A 24,598-nucleotide genomic window follows, 5' to 3' on the forward strand; every position below is an offset into this window, starting at 1 on the left:
CTCACTTAGAATGGAGGCCTGAGGGCAGCTGATGAATTCCATCAATAAACATTTATATGAAATGTATTTGATGAAAGCTTTCATGAATTTTTCATTCAAGGGTCAAGCTCTTAAACTGTATAAAATGTCCTTTCAGAGATGGGACTTTTTCTTTTCAAATGGAATTGCCTCAATTTCTGCCAAAAAAAAAAAAAAAAAAGTGTCTCTGAGAGGTGATAAAATGCTGTAATGTAGTTTTTTAGTAAGATTTTTTTCCTATGACTTTCTCAGCTTTATGGTTGGAGTGTAACATAGTTTCAAATTTACATTATATAGTCACTTTTTAACCATTTATTGACATAATTTAACAGAATGATGTGCTTTTAGACTTCCTTGATAAAGTAAATGAGATTTCAGTGCTTCACAACAGGTTAATTGTGAAGCCCATGATTGGCTAGGGTCGCTGTGATTGACAGGGGAGAGAGAGTATACCATCCTTCCCACCCAGAGAGAATCCTTGGCTTCCAGCTACGGATGGCTGTGGCATCATTGGCATTCGAACTCGCAATCTCCTGACGCAATCTCGTCTCCTGACGATAGAGCGAACACTTTTCTTTTGCGCCGCTCTGGAGTGTTTTTTTTTTTTTTTTATTGTTTTGAAAAGGAAAGGTCTACTTTCTAGGCAGGTCTACTTAGGTCTACTTGAGCTGATAAGGGAAGTCAAGTTGGAATTGTTTGAAAACATATTGGAAGGCAGCGTGGGATTGGGACAGGGTGTTGTATTCTTATACCAGGCCTTGTGTCTACAGTTCTCATTTTAATAGTACAGAGGATGCTAGAATAGAATAACAGCTTATGCTCAAGATACCAACCCAGCAATCTGCAGTATAAATAAACATCTACAAATCAATCACGTCAGATTAGTAGCCTTACATGTGTGTTGTTATTGGGAGGTCTGTAGAACATTCACCCTCGTTCAGTGTTTCATATGTCAATTCTTTCCTGGACATTTGAAAGGTAACTGCTAACTTTAGAATATTAGAGTGTCTTGAGTTGGCATATCAATCAGTTCATATCAAACTGTGTTTACTCCAAAACTCTAGAGCACAGCTTTTTCCACCTTTCTCTCTGTCCTCCTACAGGTTTGTTTCTACAGGGAAACTGACAGGTCATCTGGGGCCAGTAATGTGTCTAGCAGTGGACCAGCTGGGGAATGGTCAAGATGTGGTCATTACAGGCTCCAAAGACCACAGCCTAAAGGTACACAAACATACACACACACACACACACACACACACACACACACACACACACTCACACACACCCCAAAGCACCTATTATACTTAGTGTGTCAGTTCTTCCAGTGTGTAGGCTATATTTAATTACCACCTTTCCAACTCGGCTCACTCACAGCTCCACACCTGCCACTGCAGCTAATTCATAGCCTACTGTACCTAAAAATTAACTTTACAATATTAATCAAGCTCTCAAGGTTCTACAAAATACACAGTGGTTCTCCAGTATGTACTTGTGCACCCCTTCATTATCAGCTATGTCCAATTACTGCTTCCCAGCAGCACAGATGTCCAATGTGAAGAGTGTGTGTGTGTGTGCTCTTTGTTTTAGATGTTTGATGTCTTTGAAGGAGCTCAAGGAAGCATTCCTTCTACTCATAACTTTGAGCCAGGGCATCAGGATGGCCTGGAGGCACTGAGCATTCTGGGAGACTCAGTGTACAGCGCATCCAAAGACCACTGCATCAGGAGATGGGACCTGTCTAGCAAACAGCTCAAACAGGTATGAGAGGGAGAAAAAGGCTACACTGGAAACCACGTACTGCCCTGCCATGCTAAATACAGTCTGAACGTGAACATGACGTCTTGCTAGCTAAGTGTGACACAATGAATGTCAGGCTTTGATCAAGTCTCACCAAATTTCACACGATTTTTCCCATTCTTTTGTTATGTCTACATACCAAATTGTTCACATGCTTCAGCTTACATGCTTAAGCTATGTAATTCCATGTCTAAACAGGCAATTTTATCAAATAACAGGTAGTCCTAAACCAAGTCTGTATATCACTGGTCCTACTAAATATATATTCAACCCATTTACATCACAACATATTATTTTGTTATTCGCCTTAAAGCATATTATTTAGTAACTGCTGTAAAATTAATAGGAAATATATACCGTAAAGAAGATATAGGTATATACAGTATAGAAGGTCTAGGCTCACAAGCAGGTGCTTTGAGTTTAACAGTTAGTGTGGTGGTCTAGGTCTAGTCAATCCTGCAGTTCTTTCCAAATTCCTGACAAACCAGTGAAGAAGAAACAAAGTTTATCTTTACAAGTGAGGTGCTTGCTGGTAGATGCTTAGATAAATCCATTACCTATTAACTTGTAATGGGATGTAGGAAGAGACTTTAATAGGTCATTCTGTACATGGTGACCATGATGACTTTAAACAAATGTTGTTTATGTGTGTATGTGTGTGTTTTGCCCTGAGCAGCAGGTTGACAGGGCACACTCTGATTGGGTGAGCGGTCTGGCGGTGGTGCCGGATTCCAGGATTTTATTGAGCGTGTGCAGAGGAGGCCTCCTGAAGCTGTGGCACTCAGACACACTCAGACCCCTGGGGGAACTGAGAGGACACGACTGTGCCATCAATGGCATCTCCGCCAACAGCACTCATCTATTCACTGCCTCAGAGTGAGTCCAACACCCACACGTAAACACACACACACACACAAAACCACACACACCTTCAAACTTTGAGAGGTGTAAAATGACTGTGTCCCAAACCACACTGACAATTGTGACATTACAGAAAAACAGGGTTTTGTTTGAGGCACGTATTTATCTATGTTCACTTTAATATCTGCCTCAGATTGAATTATACCCTTTGCATTTAAAGGCATTTTGACCTCAATGCCAATACTCATCATCCATCTGTTGACATCTTAATTAATAAAATTCCTTTTAGGATGAATTTTAAACAAAAAGACAAATGTGACCCAATACATGCTCTGTGAAGGAGCATGTATTGGGTCACATTTGTCTTTTATGACCTACTGGCTTGTTATTGGTCCTGTTAATATATTCAACAATTCTAGTCGCTGTGTAGTACTTTGTTATTTATCTTAAAGCATATTAAAAATTATATTATTCAGTAACTGCAATAAAGCTAAACAAAAAACTAATGACTTCGATTTTGACATGCTAGAGATTACACAGGATGATGCAAAAAAAAAACAAACATATAGACAGACAGGTGAAAATTAAAGGGAAAAAACAACATAAAGTGAGTTAATAAGATGTTGGACCAAGCAATTAGCTAAATATCAGCAAGAAGAATAAATTTTTCTTTCAGATTCGTTTATATTTGTCCATAGTGGTGTTAAAATTACAGGAAGCCACTGTTTAAACCTACTATAATGTAACACAGGTGGGTTTTATAGTCATTTCTCCATATAACTTGTATACCATGGCATGAAATACATACAGCAGCACTGTACACAGGACTAGACAGATTGCAAATGCATGACAGTGTGAGAACAGTGCTAAATAAACAATAAATACACAGGATGATCAGTACAAAGTATAATAGATACACCTGGCAGTGCACTAAGTAGACATGACAACAGAGCAGCACTGGATGGAAGAACCCAGTGCAAACAAAAATTTGTTCATAAACTGTAACTCTACACTATCATGAAATTGGTAGTCCATAAGATAATGCTGTTATGTTAAAGTGTAGGTGTGCAGTGATGGTTGTACTAGGGTAGCTGTTGGAAAGGGTGTTATGTGGCGGTAGTGTAAGAAATAACAGGAAGTAACTAGTTTCACGGATGTGCCACAAAATTAAATGTATATAAACAATGAAAAAGTATGAAGTGCCATTCATTAATAAATTTAGAAATTGTAATCATTGCCAAATTGCTTTGGTATAATAGGAGTTAAACACTTTGGGACATGCTGTTATTGGACAAATAATCAACTCAAGGGTGGTAATTATAACTCTGTAAGTCAAGCTGAACCACATCACACCCCATCATTGATTGTTTTCTTATAACTACATGCCCTATCCGTACATAGTGTATACGTTCCTGCTAATGCTTATTCTCTGTGTGGATGTATAAAGTAATAGACACATTAATGCATTTGAATATTTAATCTTTGAAGTTCTGTATATTATTAATATTTTATAAATGCAGTTTACCAGCCCTAACACACCCACACTTTGAATAACAGCGAATACACTAAATGTTGTTTTTGATTTTGTGTTCTTGCAGTGATCGGACAGTGAGGATCTGGCAGGTTAAAGGCTCTCTGGATGACGGGCTTTACTGACTCAAACACATGATGTGACTCAGAAACTGAGAGTATTATTTGCACAACAGAAGAAACACGACACTCTTTGCTGGCTGTTTTGTTTTCTGAAAGTTTGCTAGTTTTCTCACTCGGTGGAGTGTGTGTGTGTGTTTGCTGGCTTTGTTTTTCCCTCAACATACAGCATCCCATGTGTGCTCCTTTAACTGACAGACAACAAAGCTGAACAGCGTACCTCTGAAAGTGCCCTGCTCCTGAGCACTGCCAACAGTTCTCATATGAATTTAGGTCACATGCTCATCGCTGGCTGGTGCATAAACCAAAGCTGGGCTTTGGTGCTGTAAGTGCAGTAAAACTGGCTAAAACATAGTGAAGACTTACTGAAACTTTTTTGAATGTATGTGATTGTGATTTCATGTTGACTGAATGGGACCAACATGCTCTTAAATTAAACCTTACGCAAGCCTTGATGTCAGTTCTCTTTAATGGTTGATGTCCAAAGTGAAAAGTGTTGCCGTTAATCTCAAAACACAAAGAAAGCATCTTTACCTTCAACGTCATTACAACTGGTACAAATATTTGTGCACCCATGTGTTTTAGTTTTACAGACTGTCATATCTACTGTATTTGTGATGTATGTTAGTGTGTCTGATTTATGAAGTGCTGATCTTTAAATGTACGTACACTGTTGCCCGGATAGGGTTTGGATGTACATGGGATCACTGACTATAACTTAATCACTGTCTTAACTAAGTCTGTTCTGTCTGGATAAAATCCCAGGTCAATACAAATCATGTCTGAAAGGATCATTTGGTTTCTGCGTCTTCTTTTAAATCATTACAATACAACTTAAAATAAGATCAAGTAATGTTCCAGGCATCTAAATGCATCTAATCATGTTTACTTTATAAAGTAAACGTACTTTATTTTCGAGTCAGATTTAAATGCACTCTTAGGGAGATAAAGGTTCCTCAAGGGTTCTTTGAATAGGGATCAGTTTTTAGCTACTTAAACATGTTCAGCTACATCTCTGAGAAACTATGTTCCAAATCATGTCTTAAGATCATCTAGTGCTAGCCTTCTCCTTATTCCATATTTTAAACTTAAAAAGAGTAGTGAAGCAGAGTTTTATTTTTATGCACCAAATATCTGGAACTCAATACCATTAAAAATTTGTCAGGGTCCATTGATCTCTGATTTTATAAACCATCACATTTTTTTTTCTGCTTTAGCTCATGAGTAACTTTAGTTATTTACCTTACTTTTACTGACATGTTACTTTTATTTTATGATTATACAATTTTTTTATTTTACTTTTATCTTTATTTACGCACTTAATTTTTAAAATATTTTATATAATTAATTTCTTTCTATAGCTGCTATTTTTTTATTTTATAATTATTATTTAATTTAATATAATTGCCCGTTTTACTTTTTTATTACATTTTTGTTTCATTTCTTTTCTTCATTTCATTCTAAAGACCTTTAGAGTGAAAATTAAATGTATGGATGGTGATATATAAATATATTATTATTATTATTATTATTATTATTATTAATAACTTGAAACCCTCTCTAATTGTTCTCAGGTTCTACATATAACCTTTAAATGTTCCTGCAAAGAGACAACCCAGAGAACCTTTTAGGGTTTTATGTTTAACCTTTTTTCCCCAAAAAAAGATGTGTGATCTGTTAAAACCTTAGAATTTGAAAGTGAATGGAGTACAGTAGGTCTGCAAGGACAACAGTAGGGGGCAGTATATAGATGCAAGTCACTGAATGAAGCTGTTTGGCACTTTTCTGCTTGCCTACATATTTGAGAGCGTTGTTCACATGCTTGTCAAAGATGGGGGCTGAAAGTTCAGATTCCACACATGGAACATTTACAATCCTGGATATGTGTGTTAAAAAAGCAAGTTTTGAAGTACAAAAAATTGGAGTTGTTATGGGGGTGACTCAGTGGAAAGTTGGAGGACTGAGAGAGATTCAGATATTAGATTATTTTGTCCAAGCTCAGAGAAATAAATTAGTTGAAATTTAGTTTAAAGGCTCAGAGAAATTGCCATATGGCAACAGTGTGGGCTAACTGTAACTCTGTTTGCATAATTCCTGACACTTTGTCTGCACACCAGTTAAACCTGACTAAATGCCTTTCTTGTTTCTTGTAAATTTCACACAAATATTTCCCATCAGACCTGTTTTGTTTGTCTGCAAATCGAAAGTAGTTGCTGGTTTGGCCACAAAGGCACTGCATTAATGTCATGAATAGGAACACATCCCCTCCCCACATCCTGTAAATTTTCATGTGAACACAATATCTTCCAAGTTGGCTGGTGCTTCTTTACTCACGTTTCAGGCATCCTCCAAGCCAAGCAGGCGTTAGCACACACAACACAAGATTATGACTGTTCCGCTGGATATTTAATTAATAGTCAAGAATAACCCCTTAAAATAACTTGACCTCGTTTTTAATAGCACTTGTGTTTGGATATGATTAGGAAATACAGACCCTTTTCAGCTCCGCAGGGGAGCAGTGGTTCTGAGTGAAGAGTGAAGAGCCCCCTTGTGCCTGTCTTTCTCTCTCTTTGTCTCTCGATGGTGAAGAGTGGATTGCTTAATCAGGCGTAGCTTTTAAATCAGTCAGAATGTCTCACCAGGGAGAACAAAGAGCTTTGATTGGTTAGCTCGACTCTCATTAAGAGTGAGATTGCTGAAACTTTGCTCATCTCCAATAGACTAGCTAGTGTGTGGGTATATGTATTTATGCATGTGTGCCTTCGTACTGTGTGCTCTTTTTTCTTTTTCTTTCTTTCTTTCTTTCTTTTTTCAGATAATACATGCATTCGACTGAAGTGTGAAAACAGGCCTAGGACAGGTGTGCATGATTGGAAGTGTCATGATGAAGGGGCAGGTGGATGAATGAGAAGAAGATTTGGTAAACGGTATCCAGTCAAAGCACCACCTGCTCACCTCATTCTGGATCAGGAACATCCCTGACTGTATCATCTTCCTGTCCTCATGGATCATGGATAACAATGCATTTTCTTCCACAATTTCTGAGGACTCACACTTTTGGTTTATAAACCTGTTCCTCAATGGTTCTGTTACACTCAAGGGTTCTTAGCTTTCTAAAGGAGTACTACATAGAATCCTCTCTGACAGGGAAACCAGCTGTTGGACCTTTCTATGTAGAACCTTTAATGGTCCCCCAAGAGGGGACAAACCAAATATCCCTATCACCATAAGGATCAGGCACACAACTAGTACCTGACTGCTTCATTTTCACCCTTGGCAGGCAGCACTGCTGTAATAAGTATGGCATCGCCCACCCAAGCAATCTCATTCTGGCTCCCCATCCACAATGACTCATCTAAAAATAAAAGGTCTTAAGGAAACAGAGGACCGTTGGTGGAAAAGAAAAATTAGCCAATATTAAGGTGCCAGCTTAGCTACAAGGAAAGTCGTGGTACCAATAGTTGTGGGAAGAACCAAACTGAGAACAACCAGCCCATGATTCTAGCTCTGGACACAGCTAGTGTGAGCTACCTGTGAGCCTGAGGTGTTTTACCCAAAATTTCAGTAACACAAAACAAGAAGCTTAGTGACAGGCTGGCAAGGGTCAGTGTGATGATTGCGCCTGGCAGAATCAAGTTCTTCTTTATGAATGGCTAGTCTATAAAATAAGAAGATGGTGATAAGGAAATTCCCAAATGGTGCAATTCCCAATCTATTACTGTGGTCTCCAGTCTAAATAAGGTGGTGGTTAAACATCATGGTGATACTATCATGTTTTGAGGCAAGCAGCCTGTCACCAAGGGAAATGAGGTTGACCTGAGGTTAGCAAACTACAAGAATGTAGCAGTAAGGACCTGGAGGGCGGTGATAGGGAAGTTACACTTGCTCTTCTACAATACTAGTTGAACTTGTCTTCCACTTGTGATGCACCTGCTTCACTGCTCCCAGTCACACTGGTACAACACTGTAATAAAGTCTGTGACCTGACAGGCCATGGGCATCAGGAGTGGTCCTGACAAGTACCTGAGGTTTACTGTGCACTGCAGGTACAAAAGTAACAAAAGTCTGATTCTGTCAGAAACATTTCCGGGAAGTATTATAGTATTACTGAGCTATTTTCCAGTTTGAACATTTTAAAAGTACAATGTTGTGACATATTTCAGAGAGCACAGTTTCGATGATTGAGGTAGATACAATAAGAGAATTGGCAGTCTTATAGTTTTGTCATCTAATTTGGTACCTAGAGGTAAAAGGAAGACCAATCAGCTAGCTAGGTTACTGATGTACTTTCAAACAATTCTGTTTTCATGACTGTGTTAGTAAATGTATTCACTGTTTATCTGTGGCTCATTACTGCTGCTGATCTGTGTAGCTATTATTAGTGTTAATGATAATGACTACTGTTATTGCTATTATGGAGGTTGTTATTGTTGTGACTTGTCCTCTTCTATCATTATATTATAATATTGTTAGAGTATATTATTATGTTGTTAGTGAATGATGCTATTATGGGGATTACAGGCATGAACTTCTGAAACCCTATTGTTTTTGTTCAGGATTCTTCTTCTTCTACTTCTTCTGCTAGTCTGTAATTGGCTTGCCATGGCTCACTTGATTGAAAAACATGACCATTATCAGCAGGCATTTGACAGAGTTATCAATGGCTGAATGTGACTAGTAACTTTACAGTATATGAATTGCAGCTACTAAGGACACCGCTTGCAAAGGAGTGCTTGGACCCTGGATTGTGGCTATATTTTTTATGAATATTGCTTGTATTGATGTGGCTGTTATTGTTCTTGCTTATCATCTTGTTATTGACTTTGTTGTTGTTGTAGTTACTATTATTGCAACATGGTGGCACAACAGGTAGCGTCGCCTCACATCTCGGGAGTCTCTGGTTCAATCCTGACCTCGGGTTACTGTCTGTGTGGAGTTTTGCATGTTCTCTCCGTGTCTGCCAGCCTTTTTTCTGTTCGCTCCAGTTTCCTCTCACCTCCCAGAAACATTGGCTACTCTAATTTGCCCCTAAGTGTGTGTGTGAAATCTGTGTATACATGGAGAGTGCAGTGGGCTAACTTCACAGCCAGGTTGTACTCCACTGCAACCCTGAGCTGGATAAAGGTTAGTGAAGATGAATGGAGGTATTATTATTATTATTATTATTATTATTATTATTATTATTATGTTGTTGTTGTTGTTGTTGCATTGCCTTTAAATAGCCTCTGTGTAGTTGTTATTAGCAATGTTGTAGTTTTTGATGATGACCATGACGATGATGATGATGGTGATGATGACCATGGTGATGATGATGATGATGGTGATGATGACCATGGTGATGATGATGATGATGATGATGATGACCATGATGATGATGAGTGGGTTCCTCCCCCCCACAGTGTTTGCTCTGTTTGGAGCTCTCCAGACACTTTTTCCAGGAATTTTCCCGGCTTGGCACCGTGATTCCAACACACACACACACACACACACACACCGCTGCTGCTTCTGCTGGGGAGTGCGTGACATCACCTCTTGGCACGGTGCCGTCTCACACACACACTCACACACACACACACACAGAGCCGCACACACGCGCGCTCGCGCGCATGCATTCAGCGGCGTCGCAGCTCTTCGTCTTTTCACAGGAAGGGGCTGGACAGTAGTATACGCGCGCGTGCGTGCGCGTGTGAGAGTGTGCGCGTGTGTGGAGTGAGTCTGTGAGTGAGTGTGTGAGTGAGTGAGTGTGTATTTTCCTGCCACGATGAGCAGCAGCAGCAGCTTCGTGAACATGGCGACGATAGGAGACTTCGCGCCGCACAACACCACCGTCCCCGCCACCAAAGTTGAAATCACAGTGTCGTGCAGGTAAGCGCGCTCCTCTGCGGCTCTGCAGCTCCGGCAGCGTGCACTGAGCTTTATCAGCCAAATGTTCGCCACATATTAGCCACATGCTACTGAAAGTTCGCTACTGAAAGCCTTCTTCTCTCACACTCGGTAAAGAGCAACAGTGTTTCTGTAGCAGCTGGACGGCTTCGCCTCAGAAGTGTGCAACTTGACATCAACTTTGCTTCTTGTTGTTTATTTGTCTGAAAGGAAGCAGCTGTTGTGATTGTTGATTTATGAACAACATTGCTTGTTGAGTCCAATTTAAAATCTACAATCTGCTCTGGGGTAAACATTATGTGGAGCAGCGACTGACAGGAATAACGAGGGCTGGTCAAATATGATAATATTAATATTTCAGTACATCCAGATATTATCACTGCGTCTGAAACAGTGGCATTCAGCCTGGCATCTGGGAAACCCCATGGGTCTGTGAGGCATAATCATGGGCTCTGTGGTTTTTCTTGATTTATTAATATTCCTTTTTTATTGTGTTATGGGCTGGAAACCACAACCCATTATTAACAAAGTTGTTACATTGATTACTGAGTCCTTTATTTACATAAAATCCATGAAATAAATCTGTTCTGCCTGAAAAGGGGGTGCTACAGTGTTACTCACTAATGTTGAAGTCTATTTTCCTTCTTTTCCTGACTGAACTATTTATTTACATTTATGTTAAAAATAGTGAACCCATAGTTTTTCATTAATTATAAAATTGTGTCAATATACTGTGTCGCAATCTGTTTTGTTTCATTGTGCATCGTAAAAACTTTAAGGATTCTGATGAGTTTCTGTGAGGGCGTGCTTGCAGAGGTAATTTTGGTCAAAATAGTAGAAAAGCATGTCTATTTTTATTATTTAATGACACGTCATTGTCACTAATTAGCAGTTATCAATTTAATATAAAACGTAAGGCGTTTTGGAGTGACAACATGGAGGGATATGGTGCATTGTCTATATCACGGTATGTCCCTATGTGTCATGACTGGAGGTGTTTGATCTGACAGTATAGTCAATATCTGTCAGTATTCTTAAATTACTGTAAGCCATTCACCTGATTAATGCACAGCGAGGTAATGGAAAGTGGTTTGGGCATGTGTTATTACCAGTGAATCACCATGGATTGTAGAAGAAGCATTGAGAATGTTGAGAAAGGTGCACGTCACTTGTGGTGAGTGTTGTTTAGTGTCCAGTTGTCTCCTCCCTCTGGTTATTTCATACATGCCTCCAATGATTAAGTCAAACTATGTACGTATGTTGCAAGAAGACCATTTGTATGTGTAGGAATTTATGTTTTAGGCTACGTTTGGGTTTTTACTTAGCTGTTGTATCATCGTCTTGTGGTCTTCAGTTCATGTAAAGCACAAGCCTGGGGAGCAGTGACAAACACAATAACATGTCCAAAGTGAAGTGGGTGGTGAGGCAGATGGGTGCATGGCGAATTGTTCTGCTCTGCGTCCCCTTGGGCAAATTTGCTGGACTCTGTTTTCTCCACACGGCTGCACGCCTGGCGAGGAGTGCCTGCGCCGGTGCCATGGTTACCAGCAGGTACATGCCTTTACTGTACATGAGGGGTACTCTGTCACCATGGTTATTATTTAACACCATGGAGATTGGGAGGAGGAACAGAAAAGAAATAGAGAGACAGATTTAGTTTCTGCATTGTTTTTTGCATCCACATGGTGTTGTATTTCTCTTTCACAACCAGAGCAAAACCATGCCAAAGTCTGCAATAATTTTGGACTAAGGAGAGGGCTGCCAAATATTTAGAAGTATGCACATTGTTCATGTTTGTTTTGTTACCCCAAAGATGACATTTTGCTAGCGATATCAAAAATCACCACAGTGCTGTCAAGTGGTCAAAAGGATGTTTAATTTTCATCTCTGACAGTAGACACTAATTAAAATCACAGATTTATATTGATATGCTTGTTTAATACATTATTGTTTCTATAGTAACAGCTCCACGTAAAAGACAGATACTCCATGTAAGACTAATAATAAACTGATTAATAACATGTTAAATGTTGATATGTTGATATATGACGTTTTCTGTTAGGAGACTTTTATTTAACATTTATGGAAGGGGTCTCGGGTATAAGCACTTTGTGATGGTCAGGATGATTTTCTCTGTGGGAGAGTCTTTAAAACAGAGCTCTGTCCGCTTTCTGGTTTCACTGTAACTCTGGAACTGTTTCGAGCTGCTATAGCATAAGTGACAGCGAGAATATATTTGTCTCACAGACGTTCCGCAGCATTGGGTGTAACAGTAAACGGAATGACATGTCGTTCATGAATTGAAATAAATAAATAATTGTAATCATTGGAAAATTGATGCAGTATAAGATGAATAAAACTCTTTGGGGCATGCTGTTACAGGAATATAATTAAATATGCCTTGATAACAGTAACTCCACCACACCACAATTACACCACCCATCATTGTTGTTATATGTTCCTATAACAGCACTTGCCATTATGTTTTATTGGTTACGGTTGACATCAAAGGTCCGCAAGTGTTTTGGCAGTTAGTGTGAAGTTCATTCACTTCATAACATCCTGAAATTAGTAAATTGGATATGTTTATGTGAAAGTGTGATATCGCTCTCTCTCAATGAGTGTTATACATGTTATATAAGTATCTATTTCTTCCCTCTTTCCTTGTTAAATAGTGTATTTATGTATTATTTTGGATTTTAAAAAAATTGTCTTTTCGTGGTTAGTGACTGTGTCATTCTGGTGTGTGTTGTCTGTCTGTTCTGGTTGTGATACATATCTGTTTATAAAAAAATTCCCATAATGCCCCCTAATGTCTTCATCAGGCTTTTTTATAGGCGTTACACATGTTCCTTTGCCACCAGATTCTGGAGTTCAAGTTTCAGCATGAGCAGTTTCTTGTTCATGTCCTTACCATAAGCACGTTTGCTGGAGGGGTACACGACAGCACAGAATAGAGAAATGTCCTGAAGTGGTCCGGAGTGGCTTTGCACTGGGTCAAATTAGGTCTGACTGCAAGGAAATAGCTTGTTTATTCTGCTGCTCCCTGAGCTTCTGAAAGCCTCTCATTAAAACTGAAATGACATGGTGCCAAAGTATGACTGATAATTTAACATTATATCTGTACATAAGAAGGTGATTTCAAATAAAAACTAATTTTCTGCTTTGTGCAAAGGGCACGCATGAGAGAATTCGTCATACTGTGTTGAGCAATCAATACAAATCAATTGAACAGTACTGTCCAAACTCAGGGAGGAAGAAATCCTTAGATCTCTGAAATAGCTGGCTCTTTTTCCTTCCTTTTGTATGTAGATCAAAACTTTCTGTCTTATTTTGCAGCTTTGGAAGCTCTGCTGTCTGACAAGCTTAAGAGTGTCCTTTGGACGTGTGATTGATTGGAAATGCTGTCCATTGGCCTTAATCAATTCAGTGCTCAAAGCGGATTCCAGCACTTATAGCTCTTTTCACTGGCTCCCACACAGAGCGCTCGATACCCACAGAAAATGTAATAAAGCATTAATGCTTAATAAAAGAGGAGCAATGTCGTAACTAATCAGAGTTTAGTGTCTATTATTTTTTATCTCAAGTGCCCTTCTTTGCTAAGAGAGACATTGTTTTATTGATATTTAAGTGCTACAAAAAAAAGCAGAAGAGGAAAACGGGACATGGAACAGCCTGAGGGAGTAAATAAATTAAAGAATATAATAAATACAGAAAAGTGAGACTTTGTAGGTGTTCAAACATAATGTCTATTCATAATGAACAAAAAAAATTCTGAAAATCAAGGCCAGTGTTCTAGTGACACAAAACTCAACTAATGTAAATAAGCAAGAAAAGATCATAATGTACAGATTAAGTAGCAAAAAAAAGCACTGGTTTTACCTAGCGTTGCAGTTTATTTAGTCTGAACCTAGACTAATTTATAAATGCAAATTGTAAGCAATTAAGTAAATAGTATTTTGTATGTTGTGTAAATGTTTGATGGTAGTAGTAGCTATATACATGGACATTTTAACCAGTTTTGCTATTCTTTTTAAACAAATAGTATTCATCAACAAAATATTTATATTCTTATTCAATTCAATTCAGTTTAAGATAAGATAAGATAAACTTTATTGATCCCACAGTGGGGAAATTCACTTATCACAGCAGCTCACAGACAGTTAAAGTGCAGAAAAGGAAGGAAGAAAGAAAAGTTAAAACTATAACTATATACTATAACTATATATACACCCTTAGGAATAATAAAAGAAATAAAATTATATAAAATTATATAAAATTTGTAAAATATTGCACATATGAACATCACAGTAATGCGGTGTTGTAAGAAATAAAATGATATAAAATTATAAAATATTGCACATATGAACATTACTGTAATGTTTATTTCAATTTATTTTATTTATTTTTTTACAATGGACATTGTCACAAAGCAGCTTTACAGAAATTGTATTGAATATTCTTATGTATAAATAACAAACGCAATTATTTACTGCATGCGGCTATAACTAAGATGCGACTGTTTCAGACTGATGTTGATGTAGAACTTGTCGCAAGAACTTTGTCCGAAAAAAAAGAAATAACATATGTGTAGCCCATGTAGATGATAGGTAGACCAAATGTAAAATTATTGTGTCTGTAATATACTGTATGACTTAGTTAAAGTGTCACCCTTTCCATAATGTTACTAAATGGTCCTGTTAATATAATGCCACACTGTTTAAGAATAAACTTGTCTGTGTGTCCAGGCATGAAGTGATGTCTGAGCAAGTGAACAAAAAACTCCTTCCACTGGGACAGAACCTTAGCTGAATACTAATTAAGTAAACAGATCCAGAGAGGAGCTTGCTTGAAGTTGGTTACAGAATACGCAGTAAAACGGCTGATATTGGGGATTTCTTACTTGCTGCAGTTTACCATGGCCTAATATAGCGTTTATATTTTTTGCTCTTGGACTTGACCTACGTTTAATGGGGAATGTTAACTTGGTGGTCGATGCCACCATTTTTCCGTTCAGAGTACAAGTCCTGCAAAGAATCTCAGAGAATTGTCTAGCAGTTAGTCCCTGCAGTAATGACCATTATAAAGGACTCTTTTAAAGCAACTGCAGTGCTTGAGTTGTAATGGGTCTACCAATGGCTGTTGTGAGCAATCTCCTTTCAAAATCCTCTGTGCAGGCTTTGTGACTTCGGAATGAATTGCATCAAAAGTGTCCTCCAAGGAAACTCTACAATTGCAACATCACATCCTGAGTTGGTGATTATGTTCTTGGCTAAGTTGTGAACTTTCAATTCACTGTAGAAACCAACAAGAAGTGTTTTTCTTTTTCCACTTTATTCACTAAATTATTCATAGCTACATTTTAAGGCTTCAGAAAAGAAGAACCAGGAGAGTGTGTTAGAATGATTTAATTGTGGCTGGCTTTATGCTTCCGAGAATTGAAGTTTTAAAGATTCATAAGTGTGTGTTCTCTCACTCAGAAAAGAGAGTGGAATGTGAATGAGTGGGTGTAAGTGCTGGAGTTTATCTTTAGGCGAAGAGAAGACTTCCTGTTTACAATGGTTTACAGGGTGAACCCACACCTTCAGTGCTGTCCTGATAAACCTTATCTATCCAGTTCTGTCCTACATTACAGCACCACGCCCCTAGTGGAAGTGCAGTCTTTCCAAGAAACATGCTAAACATCTCTCTTGCAGTTTTTTTATATGTGAGAACAGATTTGAGAAGACTTTTATTTGTTTAAGCTTCTATAATTTTTACTTTATAGATTTCAGAGAAATGAATGACGGAATATAGGGCTTCGTCATGCCTATTTATAAACAGGCGTGATTTATAAATCATGAGCAAACATTTCCCCATGATTTTATAGCATTTTCAGCCTACGAGCTCATCTCATTTTTGCTGGATTCATATCTAATTCCTTCCTCCACACCCTCTGTGTGTTAAACAACAGCTCTGGTTGCTTGTCCCAGCCATGCTTCGTGCCCGACTCAGGTGTTTTAGTGCTTGGGGTCTCTTGGCTCCATGATTGAGGGAGTTACAGGAGCAGGAAGGTAGTCTGAGCACCAGCTGGGTCCACAATCTCCTGAGAAATCACTGCCTCATTCCCAGGTTCTGCAGGTTGCCTAACGTGCACGAATTAGGCTGGAAATATCTGCACATCAGGCAGAGCATGACTGAATCGCTGTGGCTCCCGGAAGCTCCCCGTTAACACTTTTTTTTTTTTACAGCTGGAAATCAGCACGGTGCCCTAAGCATGCAGGTGCTCCGGTGAATTCTTGCATGGGTTCGTAATTTGCATGCTGTCTGATTGAGAAGGGGAGCTTAATTTCTCATGATAGATCTATTTTAACCTTGCATCTAAAGGCTGCGCACTGCTAGCTGTTTGAGAAGGCGACAGCTTAGCGGGCATGCTGTGGCATGAGCTGTTCAGAGCTTCTGGAATTTTCCCTCTCACCTGTTGCTTGAGTAGGAAAAGAGAGGAACGGGTTGGCTTATAGTCTTGAAGTGAAGTCAGGCTTGGAATTAAAAAAATAATAAATAAATAGCTTGCTTTGTTGGAAATGTGGTCAGCGTTTTTCCATGATGTCTTATAACAGAACAAGTGTTTTCTTCAGTTATTAACTGAAGAAAGGATGAGTTTAAATATTTAGATCTTTCAATCAATGGTGATCTCTCAGGGCCAGACAATCCTCTGCTGACTTAATAATTCTCACTGTAAAGAAAAAGAACAGGACGAATATATTCTGTCTGAGTTTCTCTATTCACTCCCACCTTTGCTCAAGTATACTGGCTTCCTTTGTTAAAACAAAGCTGTGTGGGCAGAGGGGCTTTTAGTCATTTTAGTCAATATTTCAAGTCTAAGTCTGAAGTTCGCCTGTCAGGGTCTTTGGAATATTGAGTGAATCTCACAGTAGTTTATATGTACAGATATACATACAGATATAGATATAGACCTACAGTATATAGCTCTTAATGAAATTCTAATGATGTCATTTTAGCCACCATACTGATCTTCTGTTTATGCATTTGAAATGAACTGCTGTAGACAGACAAGATGTAAACATTCATTCATTCAGCTCCAGTAAGTGCCGTATCCTGGTCAGGGTGGATTACAGGAGCACTGAGCGTGAGACGGGAATACACCTTGGATGGGATGCCAGTCCATCGCAAGGTTGAAGCGCACACACATTCACATTTAGGGGTAATTTAGCATAGCCAGTCTCCGTACTGTACTGACATGTTTTTGGGAGGTGGGCAGAAATCAACATGAACACGAGCACAACACGTGAAACTCCACACAGACATTAATCTGAACCAAGGATTGAACCAGGAACACTGGAGCTGTGAGGCAGCAACACTACCCGCTGCAACACTATGCCTTTTTCAAAATGTAAACGTAATTCCAAAAAATCCAGATGTAACAAAAATGGCAAAGTTGTACACTATTTTTCGACAGTGTAAGTATTGCAGCAAGGCATTTAATGTTTAAAGGTTTGTGTAAAAGTTTTATTTCACTGGTATAAGAACACCTGAAAAACAATTAGCTAGCTACCAAGATTTTCTCTGCAAACATTAGCTTGCTAGATTAGATTATTTATTTCATGAGGTTCAGATAAGAAAATAATTATTTTAATTGAGATTATAATCTGACTTGGTAATGTTCAATAGTAGGCTATATTGTGGTCTAAGATTTGTATTGAGATAAATCAGATGGTGTTTACTACAGAAAGCTAGTGACTCTAGTGAGTCATTTGACAATACACATCAGGAAGTACATGCAAAATTGGAGCAGTAGTTTCAGCAGTCTCACCTAGCTAGGTCTATAACATACATATTTACAAGTTAAATGGGAATATCATTTCAGATTGTCCTATTCTCCAGCCAGTCAAATTGTATTATTTGTTTGTAGTGGGTGTAATTCATTAAATCTGTAATAAACAAAGGCCAGCTTTTAGGCTTTTATACATTTTGCATATGGCCCTGATGGAGTGACTTTGCTTTAATAAAAAAGATTTTGCATCTTTTTACATTTGCATCTTTTTTTCTAACAGCAATAGTAACAGCGTAGTTTGTCGACAGTTATTTTCTTTAAGTTAAATGACAGCCTGAAAAAAAATAATTGCTGATATTTGTTTGTCCACCATTATATACATAGGAGAGCTGTGGGTTCATTATGATCTTTTGGCATTTAGAACAGTTTCCAGTATTTTATAGGAATGTACTCATTTAGAGTAGTAATAATTTTCCATAATTTTCTGTTCCCTATACAGCAGAGGTGTTGTGCTAGAAGACGAGTTGAATGAAGAACGTTAGTCAGGGTCATACTGATGGAACGGTTCAGGTGCCGGCAAGATTAATGACTAAACATGTCTTGTAAATGCCAGCAGACTGAACTGCCTTTTCATATTTTCTTTGTCACAGTGTATGGGAAAGTCACTTTAAACTTAATTATTTCAAACAAAGGCATGTAATCAATTATGTTTAGTCAGCTGAATGAATGTCAGGTTCCACTTAAAAAGGACAGACTCAAATTCATCATTATGTTAGTTTGTGTGTGTGCGTCCATAACGGTTAATAAGAGTCTTCGTACACCCAGGTCAGGGTAGCGATTACAGCAAAAAAACAGTAACATGTCTACCTTTAATGAGGACAGTAACACACCGAATACACCCTCTGATTGACTCATTTTGATTGACTCAAGCATTCACTGGGGTTCCAAGGGTCTGGTGAAGCTGTAAATTCCAGTTGCTATGTGACTCATGGTGGTGAACCGCCTCTGGGCCGCAGCTCCCTGAGCATGATGTGAGATTTATACTACACCACTTAGCTCCAGTGAGCAAAGCAATACATGATCAGAGATCAGAGCTCACATGGAAGGAGGAGATCGAGTGGGACACTGCAGGTGTCCACAGGCTCTGCTGGAGCTAATGATCTTGGCAATGTTGGTCTTTCAAAGTGAATTATTTAACATTATGGTAAACTGAACATTTAAGGTAGATTAGATTTCCTGATTTTGGGCTCCATCCTGATATGTCAGAGAAATATAACTAGTGCTACAGTAGAATTCAGATGTGCAGACAAGCGAGGCTGCATTGAAATGGGCCTGGAGTGATATTTTTGGCACTGTAATGCGTCATGATGAGAGAAAGCCTTCGTATTGACCTTTAGGCCCATAAAGATCACATAATGGTGGGTATTGAGGAAAATGACAAGTGGGTCTGAATGTATTGAACAACGACGAGCAGCCTGCTGGGCCCCTGCTTAATGGCTCCATGAGGAAGACAAAAGCAACAAAGAGAGCAGAACATTGCAAGCCAAAAAACTGACAAAACTGAATCAATGTACAGTTGCCTCGTTGGGACGAAGCCAAAAAGCCAGGCATGTGTTTGAAGCCAAGTGCACACTGCAGATTATAAATGTCGATTAGCATCTAGTTTGGGTTTGTACAGCAACCTTTTGGAATATCACTCTGCTGCATTGCGGCTCAGCAAGTAGAGCTTCTGCATTGTTGGTAAAATAACTATTGGTATTGGTATTGTGGGTGGCTGGATTAAGTAAGAGTTGGTCAATTGTTTTGCAAATGCAAAGGTCTGACAGCTGCTTATTTGGAAATGATGTGAATTATGTGTTTTTCTTTGAGCTGTTAACATTACGTCAGTCATCAGCTGGTAATTAGGCTGTGTGAGAGATGGGGCTTGCTGAACTGTGGCTTCCCTATCACACAGAGGGCTTACCGCATGTCAGATTTTAATTTTCAATTGATGACAATGTATAGATGTGAAGTGGGGCTTTACTTTTTAGTTTCTTTGTAATGATGGGAACAGTGATGGTATAGATTTGAGCCTAGACCTAGTGGCATGACTAATATTGTCACTGGTGAGTTGTAAGCTCAGCATTCAGAGTCAGTCTTGTCCTAAAAGCTCAAAAATTGGGACCTTTGTCATTATCCCTATGACTAAGGGAAACGATGACCAACAACTCGAAAGGGTATAAGATGACCTAAGTGAAATAGGCACACACAGCATGACAGAGAGAGAGAGATAGAGAAAGAGAGAGAGAGAGAGAGAGAGAGAGACGCATTTGAAGTCTTCTCAACAAAGAGGAGAGCTTAATACTGTAGAACCAATTCATAATGTAATATCTTTGGACACACTAGATTGAATAAATATTTTTCATTGTCTTAAAGACATTTTGATAAAGCTTTATGGTTGAACTTAGTTTTGAAGTGAATGTCTCTGTATACATTTATTTTTAAATCAGAATGTATTTTGTAAAGTAGTTTTTACTTACAAATATAATTGCTTCCCCAAACAAGTAGTTTTTTGTTTAGAACGTAGGAGACACAGTGAGGAGCTCAGCCTATGTGGTATAATGCCTCCTGGTTAAAGCATGAAACTGGCTGAGAAGATGCCAAGAGTATGCAAAACTTCATCAGGAGTAATATTAATATTTAAAATACAACATAGCTCTAATATGTTTACTACTTTTCTTGGTAACTGCATAATCCCATATGTGTTATTTTGTAGTGTAACATCTTCATTATTATTGTAAAATAATAGAAAATAGTAAAAATGAAGAAATCCCTTCTATGAGCAGGTATGTCCAAACATTTGTCTGGTAGCATATATAGCTACAGCTTTGGCCTCGAATAAACGGCTTCAGGGCTCCAGGCTCTGACTGTGGGAATTTTTCATTTGCAGGGTGCCCGTCGATCAGTGTCACTAGACGTGTATTAATCTGAGGCTAATGGGTATGGGCTGTTGACCTAGCATACAGAATTATAATTAGGGATAATATAAATTCAACCAAATGTATCTGGAAAACAGTGAATACTCTCACTTGTCTGTCAATGAGCCTCAGTCCCACTGCAGAGTACTCTGTATAGCATTGTTCAGACAGTTTTTGGGGATGTATAATGAGGATAATTTCCATCTGAGGTAGCATTAAAAAGTTTATAAGTTTAAGTTTATCAGACTGCAGCTCCTGTCCAAAATGCCGCTATAGTCATTTGAATAAAATGTTAACTAGAGATCACATCTCAGTTAATGGAAAGATTTATCTTTTGTAGTTTAGTACCAGGCTATGTCAGGTTAAAATGTAGTGAATGTAGTTGCCTAAAAACATCAACACATTCATTCAGAGCAAAGCCATCTGACCTGCATATATACTGAATATACACACATAAACCCTGTTTTCACAGCTACAAATCTACAAACAGCTTCTCAAAATGTACATGAAATACGTACATTCCTTGCGGTCATCCTTTTCAGTAGAACACTCCACAAGGCGCCTTTGCCAGGGTCGTACCAGCATGGTACCTCTCTCTTAGTGACTGCCTTGACTATTGATTTCCTCCTGTTCTTCATTGTTCTTATTCTCACCCCAGAGACAGGGTCCTACTCATATTAACACCCACTCCACTCTTTGCACAATGTCTGCTTTGCGGTTCCTGTTGTTTTTTTAGCTGGGAAAGTGCCATTTGGAAGTGGGTGGTATTCAGCTGTATCTATGAATAGAATATGGTGAATGCCAATAGAATTTTTTTTCTCTCACTTATAACTAAGCTAAAGATATGCTGAAGAAGATTTACAATCTTTTTTCCTCACTCCAGCCTGAAATTTTTATGATGGAAGATAGTGGTGATAACTTCCTTCACAAATGCCAAAAAAAAAAAAAAAGTTTTTGCACGACATTAGTTTTACATTGACATCTCTCTGACAATAAAACATTTCACTACATTACATCATATGTACATAATATGTGTGTGACAAATAAAGAACCTTGAACCTTGAACACAAGGAGCTTGTTTGATTCCATCCTTTAAAGGTGTTAATCAGTGATTTTATTTCCATTTGAAATGGTAGTTTGTAGTTTTTCACCCTCCATTCTTGGAAAAAGTTCCAGTCCATTATACCTACTCTTTTTCTTGCCAAAATGTGGTTTGATCATTTTAGTCCTCCATCTGTGATTTTACACGCAGATGTTTCTTCTGTTGGAAAACATTCGGAGCTCATTTATAACTGATTGTTTCATGCATTGAGAATCCACTTGACAAATGCTCCCCAGTTTTGAGAGAGCTTTTTGTTCATCAGAAATGGCGAGACCGATGTATTTACACATGTATAATGTATAAGCTCAGACCTCCTGAAGTGGAGGATTGGATTTAAATGTGTTCTAAATGTGTTTTTGGGTGCATTTACACATTTTTATTTGGAATGCCACTATCTGGATGTAATGCTGAAATTAAAGAGTTTAAATGGGGTGTAAACTGCTGCTACACACGTGTTTATGTGTACATGCCTCCATCACTTCCAGCACTCACAAAACGTTGAACGATTTATAAGAGTCTCTCATAAAATGTTTTGGTATGAGTCATATCACTTCATCTCCACACCGTCTTCACTTTGAAAGGAAAAATTAAAATAAAGTAAATATTAGTGGAAACTTAATTGTCTTGTATTCATTCATAGCTTAATTACTGATAAGACATGCAAATATTTTATAACAGACATCGCCGTGACAAATTAGTACTGTCTGAATAGGACTTACGTGCAGGTCCTGATGTGCATGCTGTTAGCAGCTGGAATGGAGAATTTGAAACTGGAAGTCAGAGGGAGGGATCTGTGTCCGTCAGTGTCCATCACTGTCAGCACACCGACATGCTTTCTGACAAGCTGCTTGGGAGCAAACGGCTATGTCCACATCTGTTTATCACCACCACATGACTCCTGCTAGAGGATTCCTGGTGTCTTTCCATGTTTCCTCATTACTGTTGGGATCTTGTTATCCCCAAATTAAATGGAATCATAATTAGAGAATTTGCTCCCCTTTTTGAGGGATGTAGTGTAGATTACAGCCGTATACTACCAGATAGACTAATGAGGCAGGGGATTCACACAAGGATTCATGTGGTTTTGGTAAACTGACTCTGTAGTGCTTTGCTGGATGGATGAAGCCTCATGGAAAACACGCTAAGTGCTTCTCATTTAAAAATCAGCATCCTTAAACCAAGGCTTCTAATCTCTTACGTCAATTAAATGGATCAGAAATACTGTTTATGGGTATAAACTCATCATTTCCTGCTTTTTTTTGAAGATCAGGCATCTTCTCTTTGTTGTGATTGCTAGAGAGCTAACACTGCTTGCTACAGGCTAAAAGACTAACCTGTAGCAAGTTACTGAGGGATGTTTTGACAGGAGACCCCACACCCAATCAGATATTGCTTCGTTTATTTCTGAAATTAATTTCCTACATTCAAGACATTTGATAAAGAGATGAGGGTGATATCCATCTCTTCTATTGTCCCTTGGTGCTTCTTACTTAAAGTAACAGTTCATAATTTTCTGCTGCCTGCATGACGAATTGCATTTGCAATAAAAACATTGACAAGATTTCCCAAACAACCTTTTCTTCACAACCAACCCAGATTTTGTCGTGAAACGAATAAAATCTCATGAAACTATGTATCCACGTCTATGGTTCCCTTTGATACAGGAGACAGCTGGAAGATCAAACAAAAATAAAGAGAAGTTGTAAATTCACTGAAGGTGAAGACGCATATTTGCTTCTGGTAGAGGTTACTTTCGCTTTGTGTGGACTTTATCTAGGTGACCTTTGACCTGCAAATTCACAAACCTGCTGAGAAGCTGCTGATTATTAATTAGTGCTCACACCAGACTTTTGCCCAGCTGTTATTTACAGCTGTTATTATTAAAAGCTGGTTAGCTAATGTTATCCCTACATTCTATCCAAAATCACATGATATCAGTTCTGCCTGTAATCACGTGATGATTGTGTAATTCACCAGTATCACAGGATCAGTTAGTCTACATGCTACCAAAAAGTTTGGCTAGATCTGACTGGGAGAAATAGAAATCAGTCACATGTATCCCAACAGGTGGAATGTGCTTTTGATTTCTATTTGATTTGATATCAATAGACGAAGTGTAGGGAGGATTGTGCTGTGTGTTGCCATTTCATATCTTCCAGTATGTAGGACATACTTTTCATATACTTTATGCTTTATAACTTTTTATATTATTAAGTATCTCAGGTTCCTATTTGGGCAGACAAGTTGTTTTCCTTTCCTGTCAGTAATAAGAGTATAAAGACCATTTTTGGTCTGTATACTGTTGCTCAGATCTACAAAAAGCAGTCAAACAACAGAATGTATGTTTTACTATAATTGTAAACAGTTTACTGCAAAGCAGACACGCCGTTATAATTTTGTAACAATTGTATATAGTAACTTATGCACTCAGCTGGTTGCTTATAACTCCAAACATTTCTGTAGATTTCAGCACATGTTTTATCAGTTATACTGTTAGCATGGAGTCGACCTGTCTAATGTATATGCTAGGGATTTGGTGGTAATTTTTTTTCCCTT

General features: G+C 38.4%; 2 protein-coding genes across 5 annotated transcripts in view; both read left to right on the plus strand.

Annotated features, from left to right (window-relative positions):
• Positions 1–5,117, plus strand: part of LOC113531825 (kinesin-like protein KIF21A) — a 46,876-nt gene extending 41,759 nt beyond the window's left edge. For all 3 annotated transcript variants that reach the window (XM_026922743.3, XM_026922745.3, XM_026922746.3), the window contains 4 exons: positions 1,122–1,239; positions 1,606–1,776; positions 2,492–2,691; positions 4,275–5,117. In XM_026922743.3, coding sequence (XP_026778544.3) covers positions 1,122–1,239; positions 1,606–1,776; positions 2,492–2,691; positions 4,275–4,332 — 547 coding nt within the window. In that variant the 3' untranslated portion in view covers positions 4,333–5,117. The remainder of the gene's footprint in view (positions 1–1,121; positions 1,240–1,605; positions 1,777–2,491; positions 2,692–4,274) is intronic.
• A 4,770-nt stretch (positions 5,118–9,887) lies between these two features.
• Positions 9,888–24,598, plus strand: part of LOC113531900 (copine-8) — a 116,573-nt gene continuing 101,862 nt past the window's right edge. The window contains exon 1 of one of the 2 annotated variants that reach the window (XM_053241907.1): positions 9,888–10,191. In XM_053241907.1, the coding sequence (XP_053097882.1) occupies positions 10,088–10,191 (104 nt within the window). In that variant the 5' untranslated portion in view covers positions 9,888–10,087. The remainder of the gene's footprint in view (positions 10,192–24,598) is intronic. The other variant, XM_026922876.3, reaches the window with a different exon arrangement.

This window comes from Pangasianodon hypophthalmus, chromosome 18 (assembly GCF_027358585.1).
Source record: "Pangasianodon hypophthalmus isolate fPanHyp1 chromosome 18, fPanHyp1.pri, whole genome shotgun sequence".
Classification (NCBI taxonomy): domain Eukaryota; kingdom Metazoa; phylum Chordata; class Actinopteri; order Siluriformes; family Pangasiidae; genus Pangasianodon; species Pangasianodon hypophthalmus.